The following is a 15,487-nucleotide window of genomic DNA, read 5'->3' as shown; positions in this document are numbered from 1 at the left end:
TCACGTCGGCAACGTAAATTAACGTAATGGAAATTACTATTTGGAATAGTGTCAAATAGTGTTTGAATAGTGTCAAATAGTGTTTTGAATAGTGAAATGCAATACATGACACGTCTAAAATCCAGCTGTCCCAATTAGCGTTAGATAAATATTAATGCAATTGGTCCAAATTGAAATTTATTGGATACAATATTAACCGCGGGGGATAAAAAATAAGGTGACGTTATTTCAATATTGACAATTGCTTATCAAAACTGACGAAAGAATACACAAACTAGACTGAGTAAACAAACCATAAAAAAAATAAGATAAAGAACAAAACAACAACAACAAAAAAAAAAAAAAAAAACGTGAATGTCTTTACTCATTTTTTTTTTTGGTGAAATGAATGTTAGAACTCATAAGTGATAAGAATTCTCAGAAAAGCAAAATATCATTGAAATGATACGAAGCACGATCCTATTTTTTAGGAACAAACACTATTCATCTACACGTACAATTATACATTTCCATCCATACGTATCCCTCTTTTATTCTCATCCATACAATACTCAATTATCCTTAGATAAATATCAATGGGTTTGGTCTGAACTTATATTTATCGGATCAAGTATTAATTACGGAACAAAAAGACAAGGACATTATAACAAGCGTACATAAAAGGAGGTTCCTTTAGCACTACAACATACAGTACCCATTTAGGTGTGGGGATGTTTTGTCATTTCCTATATTGGTTAGGCATGAGTCTTTAGAGTAGTGGACTTTATAGCTTAGGTAAATTGGTCATATAATAGAGTAGTGCACAAATTGCAAAAATCACTAGATAAAATAAAGAATAAAACTTACTCTAACAGTCTAAGTGAACATACGATATACTTATTATACTCTAAAGGAGTAAACAATGCTTGTTTATAAAGAAAATGACATATTCCCCTGGCGAGACAAAAAATATTGTACTTTATACTACACGATTATTATACATATACGTATAAAAATACGGTCTAAAATACTTACTTTTTACTATAAAAAGAAATTACCCTTATCCAAAATCTCCACTCAGCACTTAATTCTTATCTTCTTCCATCTTCCTCCTTACCCGAAAAAACCAAAAAAAAAAAAAAAAAAAAACCACCATTAAAACTCGGCCACCATGTTTCGAGAAAACCAGGAAGATCAGCTTGTCTTCACCTTTGAGAAAAACATGAGGATGATAAGGGTGTACTTCATGTACATTGTGGGGCTAGTGGTCCTCCTAATGGCTGTATTAATTTACTTGTTAATTCACAAGTAAAGCCCGAAAATTACTTCGGTGGAGTAGGGTAAAAATACATGTAGTGTTAGCTGTACTTCTATATTTTGTAATTTAGTAGTTTAGAAGTACAAATTGTAACATGTATTTTGGAAATTATAAATAAAAATCATTATTATTACTTGTTTTCTTCGTTTTAAATAATAAAACAAACGTCATTAAGTTTATAAAATATATTTAGCAAAATAATAATAATTATTTGCAAAAAACGATAACTATAATAATAAAAGATAATTAATAGTGATAATTACAAAAGTAAGATCAAAATTTGGTGTCTACATAATGTTGCTTCTTGATATAATTTTTGCCTCAATGATATGATTGCCCAATTGTTTTATGATTAATCGAGTTCATTACATAAACCAAAGGGTTGGTATACCTTTCTGAGTAGCATAACAGGGACACCAATCTTCAACTTAAGGATGTGATTCGGCAAGCCAGAACATTTGATGTTGTTTAAGTAATTAGATGAATATAGTTCTTTATTATTTTGCATATTTCTATCTGTCTTGCAAATACTATCTGAACTTAAATATATCCTCTATTCTCTTGGAACCAAAGACAGTAAATGTTTATTGATATTCTCTACACAATCATGGGTGGGAGCAAGAATGGCCCTCTCTTTGAAATAATTTGGATCTTCCGAGTTTTGCAATATAAAAGGATAAACATCATCTATAATTGCTGTAATAGGATCTATTGAGTCATCTCTTACTAATATATCGCTCAGGATCTCTATATTTGCTTCACATCATTTAGACACTCCCTCTATACCATTTCCTATCCTCAAAATCCACTAAGAAAATTCTCTTATCTCATCTGAAGCCATATCAGAACTTCCGATCTGAAGTCTGATAACTTGTTATTTGATACGATTTTAGAGTGATTTCGAACCTTGTTTACTTGGTATATTGGCATTTTGGTTCACTTTTACTCTATTTTTGTTCAACTTTTGTGTATCCCTTGCTTCACGGGTTGTTAGTGTTTTTGTTGGGTTTTTAGGTTCAAAGACGACCATTTGAGGCATTTGGATGATAAACCGAGGTTAGAAGCCGAAACCATGGAGCAAAACCGAAGAAAAGTGAAAATAAAGGCCTTAGAGAGTCTACACGGACGTGCAAAGTATGGCACGTCCGTGCATAAGTGTTCCAGCACGACCAGAAGCTACTGCCTACTGCTTTCAAGGCCTGCACGTCCATGCAGAGCTTAGCACGTCCGTGCAGGATATTCAGCACGTCCGTGCCTGATCCTGCATGTCCGTGCAGGTTACTCAGCCCAATTCAGTTTCAAAACTGATTCTACTGAACAAGGCCTGCACGTCCGTGCCATATTTGGCACGTCCGTGCAGGATGCCCTGACTAAAACAGTACCTTCTGCCTCCCAGGTGCACGCCCGTGCCAACCTCAGCACATCCGTGCTGACCTGTAGCCGTGCCCGACTCTTGTTTTCTCCGTCCTTTTTATTTGGGGGTCTTTATAAATAACCCTGGGAGCTCATTTGTGCTGCAGCCAAGTTTTTAGTGCTTCCTCTTAATTTGCAATTGTATAAACACAAATATCCTCAAATCATTAGTTAGATTATAATTATTAGCTTGGAAATTTCATTCTCAATCATTGTAGAAGACAAGTTCCACCATTGATATTCAAGTTGAAGCTTCTAGTAACATTTTCTCACTCTTCTCTTCCATTTTAATTGCTTTGATTGTTAATTATCTTGCTTAATTCTTGTATGCTTAGATTGTCATTTAGCTTAATCTTTAGTTAATTCTTGTTCATGAATTACTTGAAATCCTTAATTGCTTTAATCTCCATGGATTGTGAGTAGTTTAATTTTCTAGGGTTTGGGTAAAACCCTCAATGTAGTCACTAATTACTTGTTGCATGTGTTAATTTGGTAATTTTTGGGTGTTAATTAGTTGAGCTTAAGTGGTTTAATTGCTTAGTTCTTGTATATGGCCATTGCTAGAACTATTATCTAAGCTTTCTCAACGAAGGATCGAGAGATGAACTTGAGTTAGCTCTCTTATGCTTAATTGACTTGAAATGCCATGAGAATAGGAATTTCCAGTCAAGGGAATGTTTTTGTCATCGTGATTATGCTTTAATACTTGTTTTATGCTTTGTAACCACGAGAGTAGGTTGTATTCATAATTCGAGTAATCCTTCTAGCTTGAGAGAGTAGTTGGGTGCTTTAGATGACTTCCCCTATATTATCCCCTCAAATTACCATTGTTTGCTACTTGCTAATTGTGATTTGTGATGAAATTGAGTGGTATATCCCAAGACTTAGAACTCTCTAAATATTGTTAATCTCCCCCTAGCTTTAGTTGACTTGAACTAGCACTTGTTACATAAAACCAAACCAATCTCGACTTCATTTAGCTTATTTATGCGGTAGTATCTCGGTGGTTGATTCAACGCCTCTCTTGGGTTCGACCCTTTCTTACCCTTGCTATTAGCTAGTGAGACCAAGATAGGACTTTATCTTTGGTAGGCTCAACGACGGCCTATCAAATTTTGGCGCCTTTGCCGGGGAGGCAAAGTCACATTGAATGTATTATTGTTGAATGAGTCTAAGTGTGTATATTTGTATCATAATTTTTCTTATTTATTTTTGTATATTTGTGTTTTCAACTTGTGATAGTCATTGCTAAAGTTTTTCTTAGCTTTGTTTGACCTTGCATGACACGGAAGAGTAAGCAATCACCGCTTATTCCCGTTGATCCAGAGTTAAATAGGACTTTGAGAAACGTGAGGAGGCTTTTGCAAGGCACACCCGAGTTCTCTATTGTATATTCGTATTCCGATCCGGAGGAAATCTTTGCAACCAACGAAGAAGATAACATGGGTGATAACAATCCTCCTCCACCATTGTTACGAGATTATGACCACCCCAATGCCTTCACACTTCGGAGTGGCATACGTCTCCCTACTACGAATGCAAATAATTTTGAGCTTTCACCTCAACTCATCCGTATGATACAAAGTGATCAATTTGGTGGGAGTTCTCATGAGTGTCCTTTTGCTCATTTGGACAACTTTTTCGAATTGTGCACAACCATCAAGCAAAACAACATCACGGAAGAGTTCATCCGTATGCACATGTTTCAATTCTCCCTCCGTGACAAAGAAAAGCATTGGTTGAGAACGGTAGAAGAGGGATCATTGACCACATGGGATGAAGTCACTAGAGATTTCCTTGGAAAGTATTGTCCACCCGAAAAGACCGCCGAACTAAGAAGGAAAATCACCAATTTCAACCAAGAGATTGATGAAACCTTAAGTGAAGCTTGGGAGCGTTTCAAGTACTACACTAGAAAATGCCCACACCATGGTTTCACATCATGGATCATTGTTCAAAGCTTTTATGATGGTCTTACTCCTACTTCAAGGGCCAACCTTGATAACGGGGCCAGTGGTAGCCTTAAAAAGCTATCGGTAGATGATGCATACAAGATGATTGAAGAAGTGGCAAAGCACTATGCATACGGAGGTGATAGACGGCAACCTCAAGCAAAGAAGGGCGGAATCCACGACCTTAGTGCAATAGACCTTATTGCATCAAAGTTCGACATGCTAGATCACAAGCTAGATCAAGCCACCCTTACATCTCCAAGCTCTTCTTCACAACAAGTCATGTCTTGTGAAACTTGTGGAGGAAATGATCACTTGTCCTCCTATTGCAACTCAACTAACCAAGAACAAGCTGCGGCTATTGGGCAAAGAAACGATCAATACTCTCAACCCTACAATCAAAGTTGGAAACCCCAACAAAACACGGGTTGGAAACAACAAAATCAAGGCCCCCCTCAAAACCAATACAACCAATCTTATCCACAAAACCAACAAGCTCCTTACCGTCATCCTAACCAAAGGGACCAAAACTAACAAAGGCAACAATATAACCAACCCGCTCCTCCACCTCCTCAAAAATCTAGCCTTGAAGCCGCACTTGAGACCTTCATTACACAACAAGGAAAAAGCAATGCGGATATGCAAGCGAACATCCAACAACTTCAAGCACACAACAAGATAATTGAGAATCAATTGGCTCAAATTGCGCACCAAGTTGGAAGTTCATCCTCCAATCCTAGTGGTCACTTCCCAAGCTCAACGGTTGTGAACCCAAAAGAGCAAGCTAAGGCCATTACTTTGAGATCGGGGAGAGGTTATGAAGGGCCGGTTATGAGTGAAGAGGAGCCACAAAAGAGAGATGAGGGAGTTGTGGTGAGAAATGAGGATGAGTTTGAAAATGAGATAGTTGATGTTGAGAGAAAGGAGCCACAAAGTAAGAATGAGGGAGATGAGGAAAAGGTAGAAAATGTAGGAGTTTATAGGTACTACGCAGCGGAAATAAACATGAATCATATTCATACAGTACCTAATCCAAGGATCTAATGCATAACACATAAAGCACAAATAATCGTACCTTTGAAGCGTGATTCCACGTGCGATCGAGCAAGAACAAAAGGAGATAAAGAACCCCAAGCGTGATTCCTCTACTTAGTCCACGGGCACAAGTTAAACCTCCACTAATGCTAGTTAGTCGTGATTGAACGCTTCAATCAACCTTCAACGGAGAAGAGAGACACGAGCTAACCACAAACCACCACGACAAACACCACGAGCCACCATGAGGGGCGCCGCACGTACGGACGTGAAGGGGAGAGAAGAGGGCCGTGAGTGAGGAGAGTGTTTTTAGGGTTTTGGGATTGGTTGCCTTGATGTCAAAATTCACAGTGTGTGAATTATGACTACTTACTAACAAACCCTAGGCATGGTTCTTATTTATAGATCTCATCTCTAAATAAGAGCCCATGTCAAAAGCCCAAAACCCTTATCCAAAACACACTACTCTAGCCCAACACTCTACATGGTATGTCATAATCTCATGAGGCCCATTAATGGGCCTCTTACTTGTTTAACCCAATACCCTTGTGTGTGACCTCATAGGATCCATTCTATAAGGCTTTGGGCTATTTAACTAACCCAAAGATCAATTATCATATCTAGCACCAGATATTGACGACCCTATAGAATGAACTTATTATCTCCATAATAGTGATCCTTGATATATCTAGTAATTGCACTTATCGAAGACATAATTCCTTCAATCTCCCACTTGTCTGAGACAAGTGCGCAATATTCAAATTCCTTAAGTCATTTTGTGTCGATTTGATAATATGATTGCATCTTATGTAATCTATATTAATCTACAAATCATTTCTTGAAATCCGAGTTAGAATTACAAAACAAATGGTTACTATGTAACACATTTGAGCACGGCCATGCATTTTCTGAATTCTCCCTCTTCAAGAGGCCAAAACATGACACATTCCTAATTTAATAGGTAGACTCTATCCAATCTTGTGGCAACCAAAGCTCCCACTCAACTTCTGAAATAACCAGGAAACACCCTTTATAATCTCCAGTTACGGGTAGACGTTTGAATGTACCACAGTTATATCATCCATTGAATGAAATCAATGTTCCACTCATGTCAAAGGAATCCACTAATATATCCGGAAATTCTATACTTGAATTTCAAAGTTGGTCTATAGTTCGATCCTGCATCATTCATGCATATCCATGTGATTGACCGAGCTTCATCACTATGCTCCTATAGCCCATGAAACCGAGCTATCCAATCAATCTTACATGCTAGTCCATTCATTGAAATCATTTATGTCCACTTTAATGATTTCGAACTAGGAACTTAAATAATATGTGGATTTTGTTCACCTGTGGGGTTTCATACACCAGGTCTCTATCGAATAGATAACCTGATGAGCCCATCAATCCATAATTATTTTTGGACATTTTATTTAATTTTGAAACCACAATTAAATAAGATTGAAACTTTGTTTCAATTGATAAACATAATTCCGCAAGCTAATGTATTTACTTTTGTAATATGCTTTCTCAAAAACATACACAACTAAAATTACATAACTTGCTTCAATCCAAAAACCTTAGTATGACTCTCATACCTTGGTCATGGAAGGGGTTTAGAAAGTAGAGTTCATGAGACATTCTCATAAACATGAATTTTGCAATTTCTAAATCTCATAATCATTTTCATCTCCATACACTAAGAATTTTCCTTTGCCCTTTCGCAAGGAACTTTGGAATTTCTAATTTGTATTCCAACGTTACATTGGATTTCGATTGAAATCTATCATCACTTGTTATTTAAAACACGTGAATCAAATAGACGAGTATAGTCCATGGCATGTATGATGCATCCTTTGCGAATTGCATAAGGATCACCACTCAAAGTCTTAATTTCATCAACCTTTCTCAAGGTATTGAATCATTAAGCAACGTGCCATGTCACATGGGATTGAAACTCTTTTCAATATAATGTTGAACCTTATAAGAATCTTATCAATATAAGCTTCTTAACCAAAATTCAAACATCCTTCGAGACCTATCTATATAGATCTTGAATCCCAAATGTACTCATCTTCTTCTTCAAGATTTTCATATAAAATGCATTAGCCATTACTTGATCCTTCAATAATTGCATTCTGTACTAGACCAAGAAGACTTCATAGCTCCCACTAAACATCTTGTACATACAAGACCTTTTCTTTATTTTACGAGAACGTCAAACGATTTGATTAACTCACAAAATTAAGAACATTAACTCCCTGATGCTAACTACAATCCATTATGGATCTTCTATGCATCCCTAGGATTATTGGATCTCCAAACTTTTGATTGTATCATATACAAATCTTATTTCATGAACAATTTCAAGAAAGCGTTTAGATATCCATCTACCAAATCTCATAAGGTAGAAATCACTAAAATATCTTTAATAGATCTTTGCAACATGTAAAGGTTTCATCGTAATCATAGTCATACTATGAATTAGTTGAATCCTTTAACAAGTCTTTGCTTTAGTTAGAAAACATTTTTCTTTCTTGTCTGCTTTGCTTACAATGGGTTTCACCCAATTTAGGCAAATTATTCAAGTGTCATACACTTGCTTACAGACTTAGAATCTATTTCAGATTTCATGGTTTTAAAACACTTGGAGTTATAACTTGTCAAATCATCTTTATTACTTGCATAATCATCATCATGTTCCAAAATAAATATTTTAGAACTCTTAGTCAATATGAAATCATATTTCTTTGGCTAAGATTTTCATATGCTAGATATCCTTGTGGGTTTGATGCAACAATTGAAACTCATACAACAACTTTGTTTAGTTTTCAATGAGAAACGACAATTGAGGATGTGCACTTGGAATGTACTACCTTCGACACATGGTTATTAATCCCATTACACTTGATGAGACCACGCGTTGTCATTTGTAACATGAGGTGAATCATGCTCATATTGTTGCTGTTATTCAATTACTTCTCGAATTTCTTCAAGATTTTCGAAATCACTTTTCTTGAACTCTTTCAAGGCTCTTGAACTTTTCAAGATTCTTATACTCCCACTTGCCTTTTGAGGAGGCATATTTAGCATAGGGTGAACCAATCATGGTTTGAACCACGTTTGTTTGTTGCTTTTCTCAAACTTTTTTGAGATTTACACTACTCCCACTTGACCTTTTGGAACAATTTCCATAAGGGCACCTACTTGAGCAACAAACATTTTGTGCTAAGTATGGTTGTATAGTAGTACCCCGTGCTCTATGTAGGAATCGAACGTGCATCAAACGGTTTAATACATGTTTTATTCCTTGCTTTGTAGAAAGACTTAATAAGAACTTTTCTTATCCATATCATATATGAAGCCTTTGCTACATTTGATTTGACGTATGTAGTTTGTTTAGTTTTGTAGCTTTTCTTAAAAGTATATCCCTTGAACAATGGTTGGAAGATAGGTAATTTACATCCATTATCAAAATATATCTCATATAGATTGATAGCTTCCTCCATAAACACTTCACAAGGTTTGCTTTTGGAATTTGTTGTAAAACGTTTTCACAACTCTTGGATGTTTATCAATGTCTTGGCTTAAATTCTCATTATTACGATCATATCGCAATATTTCGAATGTGTTGCCAAGTACATGTCTTGACTTAAATTTTCACAATTACAATCATATTGTAATGTAATCATTTTCTTGTCAAGTTGATACTGAATTTCATATTGAACATTTTGAACTTTTCAAAATTTTCACTCTTATGCTTCAACCAAGCACAAGTAGTGATCGTATCACAAATGAAGTTTCTTTGTCCATTTCTAGTCTTTGAACCTTCGGTTTTCTTACATCGATATGTATTCGACCTCGAGTTCGCATCATCATTTCTCTAAATGGTGACTTAGTCATAATTTCAAATTAGAATGATAATTACATATATCAATGGATTCATAATCCAATGATATTGAAAGTCCATCCCTTTGGATCTTCCGCATGCAACTTTCATTTTCATTCGAATTAATTGACATATTAGAGACAACTTATATATATAGAAATGGTTTAACTATTTCTATCATATAGAACTTTAAACCTATTTAGCAATTCAAAACACATTATGACTCAAAGAAGCATAGAATAACATTTATTCCACGTTTTTGAATCTTCGATGCTTAGTCATTACTAACATTGAATGGTGTTTTGATAATGGCAAGAATGAATAACATTTATTTAATTCTAGCCAATTATTAGTGGTGAAATACTAGTTCTACTTGTAAAGTTGCAATTTTTGCTTCCAAACTTGTAGATTCTACTTGTGAAGTAGCAACATTTGCTTCTAAACTTGTAGATTTATTCCTCCTTTAGCTAATTTCTTCCTTTAGTTCGACCAAATTGTGCAATGAGTGATCTAAACAAGACATCATATGTCCAAGAAGTAGCAATATGCTAAATCAATTTCTATAATATAATTCTTAAATTGGAACATTTCCATTCTTTTACCTTCCAACTATATGAGGTAGTTTCTAATCAATTGGAATTCATCCATTTAATTTGAAACATTTGTTGTTCATAACAACTTTTAGCATGTAAGTAGTTCTAGGTTTGAGAAGTAGCAACTTGTTTGCATTTCTTGGCCTATAACTTCTTATTGCAATCCTCATATATTCCTAAACCTTTCCCGTTTGAGCCACCTAGAACATTTCTCTTAGGTTCAAATTGATACCTTGCTCAACTACTTTAAGCACTTTTCATGATTTTGCTAAGTCTATTCTATCATTATTTATATTTGAGTTTAATCAAGTATTAAACTCTATATAAAGTAGATGAAGAATATTGTTATTTGATCAACTTTTGATCATAGAGATTTCCAATCATTTTCTTATATTCAATCATATTGAAGATAAGAGATTTTATTGGACTTGTACACTTGTCTTTTGAGGGATTGTACCTCTCATCTCACTATATCCCTTGAAACATTTTTCAAAATGAAGATGTGTTGGTATTTTACTCAAACATTTTGAATAAAACCAACCTTAGACATGTGACATGAATTTCTAAAACTTGCCTTTTAGAACAATCTTAGCAAAATTGGAATATAGGTTTGTGGATTATCTTTTAAACCTTTTTGAGAACGTTTCTCAACTTTATTTTCAATCGAGGAGATTATATATAATAATAAAATTAGAACGACATGTTACTTACAAGTAAACGCAAAATTCAATTATGTTTATTAAAATTTAAAGTACCATAAGCGAATTAAATTGGTAACTTTAAAACACTCTATTCAATTTAAGTGATCCCAACTTGAATTAAGTTATTCCAAGATCCTTTATTCGTGCAATAATTAACCAGAGTGAGGCTCTGCAATCAACCATTACATTTTCAAGGTGAGTAAACTCTTTACTGATTACAACTCTTGTAATTCTTGGTTGAATAATTAACCATCGCATGTTTAATTATTACTCTTAGCTTCAAGGTTCTAAACGCTTTAGGTAACCTTGTTGAATATAACCAATTAAAAGTGTAGATATGCGGTCCTACCCCCACTTCCCCAAGATATATTATGATGCTCTGCTGAGGGCTGACCCATCACAAACGATCAAGGTTTTCGTCGGGTTTTTAATTGGAAAAGCTGCATCAATATTACTGGGATCTAGATTTATTATGTTGTGACTAAATAGTGAACTCTAGCGCATCATCACAAAACATCAATAAAATCTAACATGCATAAAATACTGAATGCATAAATAAGACATAGTATGGCCCCTAATCCTAAGAAAACTAATAAAGTAAATGCTCCCACTTGAATCATCATGGATCGCATCCACCTTGCTCCTTTGGGCCTTCACTTCATGGGCTTCTTGGATTAACTGCAACCTGTAATTCTACTCTATTCTATCTACGACTTAAATAAAATAAAATTAAATTACAAAATACTTTATCGGTTCGTAGACCGTACTAAGATTACAAAAATACATCACGATGCGCAGATCGTATTTAGCAATCTACTGGGCCATACTAGTCATTATATAGCAATAAACAATATCATATATTATAAAATTGCCACATAATAAATCACTCATCATGCTTTCCTAAACTACAACATCGAATGTTCACAATTAAGGAAACATGGCATCTAAATATCTCATATTTTAATTAATGTAATTAGATAATATCATATATTATTCATGATCATCAATAAAATATCATATATTCTAAATTAGTCATGAGATAGAATCAAATCTTATTTTAATCTTAAAAGATAAATCATATTTATCCTCAAAGATTATCCTAACAAAGTTAGGAAATTCTATCCTAATTACTAGCCAATCACAATATTTTAAATCAATTATATCCAAAAATAATTATGGGATAATCACATTATTTAAATCAATTATTATCCTTTTGGAATATGCTCAGAATATCCTAATCATTCTTATCCATAATTAACCACTTTAATTTAGGATAATTACCAATTTAACAACTTAAATATGGATAATATCAAGTATAACAACTTTTGAATATTTGATTTTATCCTAAAATAAAAGATTTTATCCAAATAAAACCAATTTTATCTTTTAAAATAAAATATCATATTTTCAAAATATTTTAACTTATCCAAAATAAAATTGATTTTATCCCAAAATAATTCATAATTATCTTGAAATAAATTTTTTTTTTTAAAACTGATTTTTTTTTTTATTTTTGAAAAATCGCCAGCCACCGTGGTGTGGCCAGCCGAAGCCAGCCACGGTGGCCGTACACCGCAAGGTGTACGCTGCTGTGCAGCGGCGCAGGGCAGCAGCAGCAGCACCGTACACCTGCGGTGCGGCACTGCTGTTGCTGCTGTTCTGATCCTTGCTGCTGCCCCTCCCCGCCCCTCCCTCCGGACCACCAGCAGCGGCACCACCGTGGCAGCGCCACCCAGCCGCGGTGCTGCTGCTGTAATTTCCTTCCCCTTTTTTTTTTTTCATTTTAATCAACAACTTTTGTTAAATAAAATTCATGTGGTCCATGATAAATTAAAACATAACTTTTATGATAATTCATCCAATTAAAATTAAATTCACAATCTAATTTTAAAACTAGGGTTCTTCATGAATTTTAATCCCCAATTCAATTTAACTCTTAAATTAAATAATTTGATCATGAAAAATTCATAATTTATCATGAAATCAAATAGATTAAAATCATGAAGCATGAGACTATCAAAATTATTCAAAACCAAAACACAAAATCAAAATTTTAGGGTTTAGGGTTTCGAAATTTTTGAATCTAGGGTTAGGGTTTTCGAATAAATTCGAATAAACTAGAGCAAAAATCGGATCTCTTCATGGCTATTATGAGCATGATAAAATCGCATTTAATCGATTCCAAAAGTTTAATCACATTAAATATAATAATTGACCCATAATTAATTATTCTCCCTCCTAATTGAATTAAAATTGTGGATTATCAAAGAATTATTGGCAATATGCGTAAATGCAATAGGCTAACTGATACCACTGTAGGAGTTTATAGGTACTACGCAGCGGAAATAAACATGAATCATATTCATACAGTACCTAATCCAAGGATCTAATGCATAACACATAAAGCACAAATAATCGTACCTTTGAAGCGTGATTCCACGTGCGATCGAGCAAGAACAAAAGGAGATAAAGAACCCCAAGCGTGATTCCTCTACTTAGTCCACGGGCACAAGTTAAACCTCCACTAATGCTAGTTAGTCGTGATTGAACGCTTCAATCAACCTTCAACGGAGAAGAGAGACACGAGCTAACCACAAACCACCACGACGAACACCACGAGCCACCATGAGGGGCGCCGCACGTACGGACGTGAAGGGGAGAGAAGAGGGCCGTGAGTGAGGAGAGTGTTTTTAGGGTTTTGGGATTGGTTGCCTTGATGTCAAAATTCACAGTGTGTGAATTATGACTACTTACTAACAAACCCTAGGCATGGTTCTTATTTATAGATCTCATCTCTAAATAAGAGCCCATGTCAAAAGCCCAAAACCCTTATCCAAAACACACTACTCTAGCCCAACACTCTACATGGTATGTCATAATCTCATGAGGCCCATTAATGGGCCTCTTACTTGTTTAACCCAATACCCTTGTGTGTGACCTCATAGGATCCATTCTATAAGGCTTTGGGCTATTTAACTAACCCAAAGATCAATTATCATATCTAGCACCAGATATTGACGACCCTATAGAATGAACTTATTATCTCCATAATAGTGATCCTTGATATATCTAGTAATTGCACTTATCGAAGACATAATTCCTTTAGAAAAGCCCCTCATGAAAGTATACAAGCCTCCCATTCCATTCCCTCATAGGATTGTTGAAAAGAAATTGAATGAAAAGTTTTCAAACTTTCTTGAAGTCATGAGAGGACTTCAAGTGAATATCCCCTTTTTTCATGCTATGTCACAAATGCCTACATATGCAAAAATTTTGAAGGATTTTTTATCCAACAAGAGTAGGCTTGAAGAGAGTGAAACCATCTCCCTTCCTAAGGAGGTGAGTGCAATCATTCAAAACAAGCTCCCTCAAAAGCTTGGTGACCCTGGTAGCTATGCAATACCGGTGAAGATTGGAGACTTGGAGGCTATGGATGCTTTATGTGATCTTGGGGCAAGTGTGAGTTTGATGCCCTATTCTATTGCTAAGAGTTTGAAAGTGGGAGACTTGAAGCCAACAAGAATGTCCTTACAATTGGCCGACCGCACGGTTAGGCTACCTTTGGGAATTCTTGAAGATGTACCGGTTCAAGTTGGAAGAGTATTTGTGCCATGTGATTTTATGGTAATGGAAATGGAAGAAGATACTACGGTGCCCCTAATCTTGGGAAGACCGTTTTTGAACACCGCGGGTGTTGTGATTGATATAAAGCAAGGAAGATTGACCTTGAATGTGGGAGATGAGAAAATATCATTTTCATTCCCACAAACATTGAAAAAGCCATTGTATGATGAAGTTCATAGAGTTGATACATTGAAAAGGGACTTAGAGAAGTTCCAAGAAAATTTGTTTGAAGGAGATCCTTTACAAGCTATCCTAACGGGAGGCTTAGTTGAGGAAGGCGAAGAAACGAGGGGGTATGATCTTTTGCTCAACCAACCTTTATTCCACAACGAAAAGAGAGTGGAAGTGCTTAATGTGGAGGTAAAAGAGGAGAGGACTACGCCTCCTCACAAGGTTGAACTTAAACCCCTTCCTCCTTTACTTTAATATGCTTTTCTTGATGATAGTGAGAATTATCCCGTTATTGTCAATGCTAAACTTGATGATACCTCTCTTGGGAAACTCCTAGTTGTTTTAAGGGAGTATAGAGGTGTCATTGGGTACAAAATTGATGACATTAAGGGGATAAGTCCTACTATATGCATGCATAAGATTTTATTTTATGAAGATCATGCTTCCTCGATTGAGCACCAAAGAAGGCTCAATCCAAACATGAAGGAAGTTGTGAAAAAAGAAGTTTTAAAACTTCTTGAAGTGGGCATAATCTACCCTATCTCCGATAGTAAGTGGGTTAGCCCGGTTCAAGTTGTGCCTAAAAAAGGAGGCATGACCATCATCAAGAATGATAAGGGTGAGACCATTTCTACGAGGTCGGTCACCGGGTGGAGGATGTGTATTGATTATCGAAAATTGAATAAGTCCACCCGGAAAGACCACTTCCCACTCCCCTTCATCGATCAAATATTGGAAAGACTAGCATCACATAGTCACTATTGTTTCTTGGATGGATACTCGGGATTCTTCCAAATCCCAATCCAACC

At 35.5% G+C, this 15,487-nt stretch overlaps 1 protein-coding gene and 1 non-coding gene across 2 annotated transcripts; one reads left to right on the top strand and one right to left on the bottom strand.

Moving 5' to 3' along the window:
• Positions 1 to 4,539: 4,539 nt before the first annotated feature.
• Positions 4,540 to 4,646, bottom strand: LOC145580543 (small nucleolar RNA R71). The gene has a single exon (XR_014099562.1). It is a non-coding gene; the product is annotated as a small nucleolar RNA R71 (small nucleolar RNA).
• Positions 4,647 to 5,301: 655 nt separating this feature from the next.
• Positions 5,302 to 14,933, top strand: LOC145577867 (uncharacterized). The gene is made up of 2 exons (XM_081635294.1): positions 5,302 to 5,645; positions 14,039 to 14,933. The coding sequence occupies exons 1-2, from the start codon at positions 5,302 to 5,304 to the stop codon at positions 14,931 to 14,933; spliced, it is 1,239 nt and encodes a 412-aa protein (XP_081491420.1).
• The last annotated feature ends 554 nt before the right edge of the window (positions 14,934 to 15,487 follow it).

Source organism: Chenopodium album, chromosome 14 (genome assembly GCF_948465745.1).
Source record: "Chenopodium album chromosome 14, dcCheAlbu1.1, whole genome shotgun sequence".
Taxonomy (NCBI): Eukaryota; Viridiplantae; Streptophyta; class Magnoliopsida; order Caryophyllales; family Amaranthaceae; genus Chenopodium; species Chenopodium album.
Note: the sequence above shows the minus strand (reverse complement) of the source record. Positions and strands in the feature narration are given on the sequence as shown.

What these genes read in the sequence shown, in the direction of transcription:
- LOC145577867 (XM_081635294.1), top strand. Translation starts at nt 5,302, where the DNA reads ATGCAAGCGAACATCCAACAACTTCAAGCACACAACAAGATAATTGAG. An exon ending in GAAAATGTAGGAGTTTATAG is followed by an intron (nt 5,646 to 14,038) that starts GTACTACGCAGC and finishes ATTCCCTCATAG; the next exon opens with GATTGTTGAAAAGAAATTGA.